We start from the raw sequence: 7,327 nt of genomic DNA on the forward strand, positions 1-7,327 counted from the left end.
CTCATCACTGGCCTTGCATCCGCCATGCAACTGGATTTACCTGGGGGATGTGTACATCCTTGTGAAACTACAGGAGCAGAACAATAATGTGTGTGCGCTGCTCTCTTTCAGACGGCTCTACGCAGGTGCCTGGACCATCTTTGTATTGTCATGGAAACGGTCGTAGACCCAGACGCAGGAGCGGATGGGAGCGAGAGGGAAGAAGGAGATGATGCCAGAGGCCAGACCGAAGAGTCGCCTCTTCTCTCTGTTGACCGGGGCTCCCAGAAAAAGCCCTTGATGTGCAGTGAGATAGTCCCTCTTATTCAAGAGGGGGAACCTGATGTAAGTTTTTGTGTCTGGATGTGTATGCCTGATCAATCAAAGACAATTCCAGAAAAGGGGGTGGGAGCAAAGAACTTAAACTGTGTCCAACCCCCGTCTTGAGTCCCCTCACAGCTTGCATGGCTGCCTGTCTCCCTGGAGATGCTCATTCCGTCACTGTTGCAAGGTGGGTGAATCAGAGACTTTCCACGGATTGACCTACTGCCCCCGCCACAGCCTCACTCACTTAGGACCTCTTAAAGCGTGAGTCATAGATGGCATTCGCACTGCCTGCATCACAGTGGCACCATCTCTGCCCCATACACCCTTAGCATTATTCTGCTCTTATTAAAACCTGTTCTTCCAAGAACCCCTCGCAGCCTGAATCGCTCCCCAAAAAAACGTACACTCAACCTGGATTCTGATGACTTGTTCCACAGAGGACTGCTCACAATTCAAAGAACGATGGGCTGCTCATATCCACAACCACTCACAGCCCCCCCGCCCCCATAGCAGGAACCACAGAGTCTTCCTCCATAGCCTGGAGCACAGACGACGCCCACGGAGGTTAAACCATAGAGGGCCCCATCCTAGGCGGAACCACAAAGGGCTGCCCCACAGTAACTCAATGGTGGAGCCTCACCCCGGTAACCCTGAACCACTGAGGCTGAATTCCACTCAGGAAGTGCCTCACATTGACAGAACCACTGAGTGCCACCCCACCCCTCAACATTGATGGCTTCCAAAGAACTGCTAATGAAACCATTGAGGCCGCCCAAACATAAATGTTTGAATTGGCAGTGGTGTAGCAGGGGGGGGGGAGGGTGGTACAAGTTTTGGGAGCAGCAGCCTCCCCCCACTCCTACCTGTAGCCATTGCGGGGTGGAAAACACAGGAATCGCCAGAACGCCCCTGCTCCTACATGTGCCGCGGGGTGGCAAACACAGTGGCCGCTACGGGTAGCAAAACATCCAGGTATGCCACTGTGAATAGGGCTACCCTAACAATTGTATATATAAGGTCTAAAAATGCTCCAGGTGACTGTGTTCACAGATGTGTGAAGTGTACTTGAATAACTGCATAGAATAGTCCTTTTGAGTGAGTGGGAGTTACAAGTGGGGGGCTTCCTCTGGTGTTGCTGCTGGTAATCTGTAGCTGTTTTCAACTTTTATCTACAGGTTATGGCTCACCAGCTGCTTGTCATCTTCAGTGCATGTTACGTAAGGCTGCTTATCACTGGTCAGCTACCAGCGGTCTCTGTGGTACGCCATGCTGAGAAGAGAAATGCACCTTGCCTCTGCCAATTCATAGAGGCAAGGACCCTGGAGGGGGAACAGTGCTGGAGCAAGCCCAGGTGAACTGAGACACTCCCTCGATCAAACAGGACTTCTGCGACCCATGCAGGATATGCTACAAAGATGGCCTGGCAGAAAGCAGAAAGGCCCTGAAGTATAGAAATACTTAAAGAAATCCCAGACGCAGAAGGAGCAACAAATCTTCAGCTATAAAAGGGAGAACTCTTTTTTAAGTGTTTACTTTAGATTGCTTGAATCTACACCCATGAATTGACTAAAGACCAAGATTAATGGGTGATGTGCCACTAGGAATGGGTTTTGTTTAATTTACTGGAAAGCATTTAGTCCTGCGACACGATACACAATGCATTCAACAAACACAGGGTGGCTCCTAGGCAAAAAGGGGAGGTTATGCTCGGAGACCAAATTTAAAATCTAAGTCTACCTGTCTCCTCTGCAACCTTACTAGATGCTGCCATGAAATGTTTTTTGCACAGTCTTGGGCTTCTCCAAACCAGGTTGTCTACAAGTACAGTTCTGCAATGATGTTTTATGTCCTGACTTACAGATCTCACGTAGGGTGGATAGACGGCCACATTTTCGAACTTGTAAAAGCACCCTTTGTTCTTACTCCAAAATATACCTAGTAAGAACCTACTTTTTGCCAACTTATTTGATGAAGATGTTGCACGAAACAGAGTCAAGCATCTGGAACTCCCTATTCAAGGGACCAAGGCTGGGGACATTTCAGACTTTGGGCATGGAAATATGGCGAGCAAAACAGACAGTGATACCCATAAAGTTACAGACCATTTCAGAAGGACTTGTTAGACACCTGTATCTGAATACCTCAGCTCACTACAGAGTGAGTCTCCTTGGGAGATCTCACACTATCTTCCTTCACAATTTTCTTGGATGTGTTACTGGGTGGTTTCCCAGCACAGCATACATGCCAAGTCAAAGGGGGGGGAGGTGCAGTTAAACTGGCCTCGGGACCATCAAGAGTCACTCATCCTCCTTCTGAAGGGATCTAAAGTCAAAATCATAGGCAGCGATATCAGGTAACCCGGAATGAACAAAGATACTGCTTGACATCTCTCATTGAAATGAATCATTGGCTGCCTGTTGAATCATTGGCCATGGATTATTAAAATGTGAGTCTCTGTGAACCCTGCAGATGAATAAGTCAAGTGCTTAAAGAAGGAAGCACTAGTTCAGCAATAAGACATGATATTGTGGCTCAAGTGGCATGTGCTGGTTGGTTTGACTAACTTTGTCCTGGGAGATGCAAAATTCTTAACTTCATACATGGAAATGCAGGACTATGTTCACAGCATTCTCTAGTGGAAAGTGAACTATGGGGCATATTTACTAGGACGGCGATAAATAAAGGCAAAGCGCACTTAGTGCTTGTTTATTTATCGATGTCTATCGCAGGAATTTATCGCCCTGGTAACGCGTTATTAACAACGTGTTACTCCAGGGCGATAATATTCCAGGGAAATGGGCCAACAGCGCTGAAAAACCAGCGATGTTGCACCCAAAACGGAGATAGCCTTGGTGATACGACCCTGTGGTCGTATCACCATAATCCACCTCCCATGTTTGCTATGCCTTAGTCAGGAATTTAACAGACGTTAAATTCCTGCGTTAAGGCATAGTTAACGGGATTCAAAATATCGCCACCCCTCGATGATATCAGGAAGCTGGGGTAGCGATATTTTCCCATGGTGTTTTGTCAGGCACGCCTCCTTTGCATCTCATTAGAGATGCAAAGCGAGGCGTGAACAAAACGGGAGCTGAAACAAGGAAACACGAGCTAGCGTGTCCTTGCAAATAATGCAATATAATTATCGCCGCTTTTCGGCCAAAAACGGCAGCAAAAGCGGCAATAATTATGTCACCATCCCTTGATGATATGCCCCCATGTTCCTAAAGGTGATCTCCTAATGATATATAAACATCTAGAAATGTTACAGCGATCCCCCATTACGAACAATAAGGATTACATAATCCCTATTTGTCTGGGTGGGTTTTGAGACTTATTTGACATCACTCTGTAGCAGATCGCGGTAAAAGAACATTTTAATGTTTATTGTAGTTTTTTCATGCTGCAGCACCAGTGCCTCAGTGTGCACATTGATGCTATAAACTTTGGTAGAGCAGAATTCTCATTGGTCAGTGTGTGACAGATGGTTTCATACAGTCACATGGCTGCATTCTGTCAATCACAATACTGACCTAAACATACATGGCTGAGGCAGCTTCATACCAGGCCCTCTGGAACAATGCAGCAATGGAGGGCCATTGTATGCACCAGGGTTGACTTAAACAAACAAAGAAATAATGTGGCATGTTATATGATTACGGTTAAATTATGTGTTTCATTCTATGACATCATTGTTTAGCTGTTTCTTCAATTTATTAAACCTTCATAAAAAATAAACTCAACTGCAGTAGATACATAGGGCCCTGAAGAAACGCAACTGTACGCATTTAGCAGGCCCTCTTTAACACGTAACTCACCATCAACAAATGATTGTTCTCATCTATGTAAAAAAGTGACACTATTTCATTATCAGCGACTTTTGTTTACTTTCCAGAGTAAAATATTTTTTTAACACATATATACAATGACGCGTTTAGCAGACAAATCTAGGCGTGCAAAGCTAATGTAATAAGTGTGCCTCTCTTATTCTGCTCATTTTAGTAATGGTTTGAAAGCTTCATTGGGGTTAGTCTGACGTTTGCTCATTACAGCCTGGAGACGCTTTACTTTGCAATGGGAAACAAACATGCATCGTAGTATTGCAAATTGTGTATTTATATGTAAGTGCCTTACTATGTAGTATTTTACATTTCAAGTAAGCAGACCATAATAATAGATGCAAAATAGCTGAACATTTTCGGAACTTTGAGTGTCCTCTTGCACATCTGCTATTTTTAGAGTGCCAAGTCCGTTATGCTACGTTTTATTTGCACTAAATGTCAGATTATAAATTATTAACAATTTAAAGTGTTTTTTTATGGAAATAAGATTGAATTTTTTATGCAACAAAATCAAACTATATATGAATAAAACAATATCTATTTTTCATTGCAGTACATGTTCTTATATAGATATTTATAAAGTATACACATAGCTTTAGAGAAACCGAGTGGTGAACAAGAGCTGGAGCTCCAAGGTACAAATGTGGTCGGTTCTAAAGAAGCAAAGGCCAGATTTATGACTGTTTTTAGCGGTGGCAAATGATAAATCGGCCCGTTTGCGACCGCTAAAAAGAGTTGAAGTATGAACCAAAACTATTTTGCGAGTCGCCAACCTGTTACAGACTCGCAAAAGGAGGTTTTGTGAGTCGCTATTAGGAAGGGGCATGCCAAGGGCGTCCCTTCCTAATGGTGAGTCGAAGGAGAATGCAAGATTGTTTTGCGACGGCAAATGCGGGCGCAAAATAATCTCATTTACCACCAATTTCAATTTGGTGCTAAGCCAGGCGCAAATTGAAAGGGGTCCCGAGGGAACCCCTTTCTCTTTGTGATTGGCAGCAAAACATTTTTTAAAGCAGGCAGTGGTCCCACGGACCACTCACTGCCTGCTCTTAAAAAATGAAACTGTGCAGTACCATGCAGAGGAATACTTCCCCTTAGGGAGTTGTACTAAGCAGATATTGCTTCGTAAGTACTGATGCCCCGGAGATGTTCCTTGTCTTTTTATCAAAGAAACGCATGAGAGGGTCCCTGAAAATAATACTTTAAGAGGGAAGAAACCGGGGAAAACACAATAATACACAACAAAAACACTTCCCCCACTTAACACTTCAAATTCCGGTAATCATCCAGAATAACATGCCCCACAGACTCATAGTTTTAATAATTTATTATTAAAAATTATATATCATAAAAAATATTTTTTCCTTTTTAGTATCACATGTCCATATTCAAACATTATTGATACGAATAAACAAATTCATAAATATAGTACGTTAAATGAGAAAGAGCCCCATGAACATGATGGAGAACCATACATAAGCTGTACATGTCCCCATAATAACAAACAAACAAGTAGTGAACCCAAAAACAATGCAATTATACACTAGACTTCAAAAGACATACATATAAAATGACATACAATATACACAAATAGAAAAAATACGTCACAATGTACAAACACAGAAGAAATGCGCCTTTCTTCTGTGTTTGTACATTGTGAAGTATGTATGGTTCTTCATCATGTTCATGGGTATTTTTCCCATCTTTATGTATTTGTTTATTCGTATCAATAATTTTTGAATATGTACATGTGATACTAAAAAGGAGAAAATATTTTTTTATGATATGTAATTTTTGATAATATTTGATTAAAACTATGAGTCTGTGGGTACCTTGTCTTTTTATCCTCATTACCCAAGTGGTCCAGACATATGTATTGCATTCACTATTGTGGTTGACAATCACTTTCCTTCTTTCAAAATGGTGCTGGTTCGTAGAGAACAAACAGTGTCCTTCCTCAATTTCTAGTTACGCTTACTTCAATATGTACTTCACCCGTCATGGCTGCACAAACATTTTGGCCGTCTTCGGTTGGGTAAGTAAGTGGGCAACCTTAGGGCTAACATAGTGTTTTTTAGAATACTTCACAGTGTTTTTAAAACTGGCACGTCCATGCCAATTTTTCATTAATTGAATTGCAACAGACTTATCATGAAGTATATGCCCACTTATCAAATTTCATATGTCACTAAACTAATTTACCACTAATCCTTTATGGGTTCCGAGTAGTGTGCTACTTGCTGAAAAAAGCCCTTCAACATCTCATTAGGGGTAGCAAGCACTATATAAATGCAACCCTTTTTCCCTCTTCTATCCCTCCGCTATCCTTCTCAATCAAAATAACTGACTACTATGCACCACTCAAATTACTTTCATATGTCACTATACTAATTCACCACTACTCCTTTATGGGTTCCAGAGTAGCGTGCTTCTCGCCGAAAAAGTGCTTCAACACTGCATCAGGGGTAAGAAAAGCTATATATATATATATATATGCAAACCTCTGTCCCTCTTCTATCCCTCCGCTATCCTTCTGAATCCAAATAACTGACTAACCTATCCACTACTCAAATTACTTGCATATTTCACTATACTAATTCAACACTAATCCTTCTTGGGTTCCGGAGTAGCGTGCTACTCGCCGAAAACGTGCTTTGACGCCTCCTCAGTGGTAGTAAGCGCTATATAAATGCAATTACAATGCAATACAATACAATCATGGTCCTGCGTGGAAAAGCGTCTGATTTGGCTTTGTTGTATTGACAATTCCCATTTAACGATTACTTTTCAGCATCTTCAGGGAGTTACTGATTTGGGGTGAATTTGAGGACAACAATCTGTCTGAGATTGTATTTTAAGGATACTTTATGCACTGTAAAATAAGTTTATGCCTGATCAGCATTCATCTTCTTGCTCTGTGTTTCAGATGACTTTCTTTTGTCCTGCTTTGAATAAAGTGTCAGATTCGGATTTACTCGATTGGCAACCCATAACTGATGGTAAGCAAAGACTTGACATATTGCCAATCATTCAGACCTTCCCCATATACCTCAGTGCTGAGATAGGAAGGTGATCAGTGATACTTAATTTAAACATAATTCAATGTCTATCCATACCAGTGATTTTGGTGGCACAGGCCAATTGGGTACACCTATGTTATGGTTACCAGTGGAATACTG

The 7,327-nt window shown here is 42.2% G+C and overlaps 1 protein-coding gene across 1 annotated transcript in view; it reads left to right on the forward strand.

Moving 5' to 3' along the window:
- The window catches only part of TMEM268 (transmembrane protein 268), a 184,202-nt gene extending 179,509 nt beyond the window's left edge, over positions 1 to 4,693 (forward strand). Inside the window, exons 7-8 of the mRNA XM_085611907.1 lie at positions 112 to 324; positions 1,482 to 4,693. Coding sequence (XP_085468033.1) covers positions 112 to 324; positions 1,482 to 1,661 — 393 coding nt within the window. The 3' untranslated portion in view covers positions 1,662 to 4,693. The remainder of the gene's footprint in view (positions 1 to 111; positions 325 to 1,481) is intronic.
- Positions 4,694 to 7,327: the final 2,634 nt, after the last annotated feature.

Source organism: Triturus cristatus, chromosome 1_2, assembly GCF_964204655.1.
Source record: "Triturus cristatus chromosome 1_2, aTriCri1.1, whole genome shotgun sequence".
Classification (NCBI taxonomy): domain Eukaryota; kingdom Metazoa; phylum Chordata; class Amphibia; order Caudata; family Salamandridae; genus Triturus; species Triturus cristatus.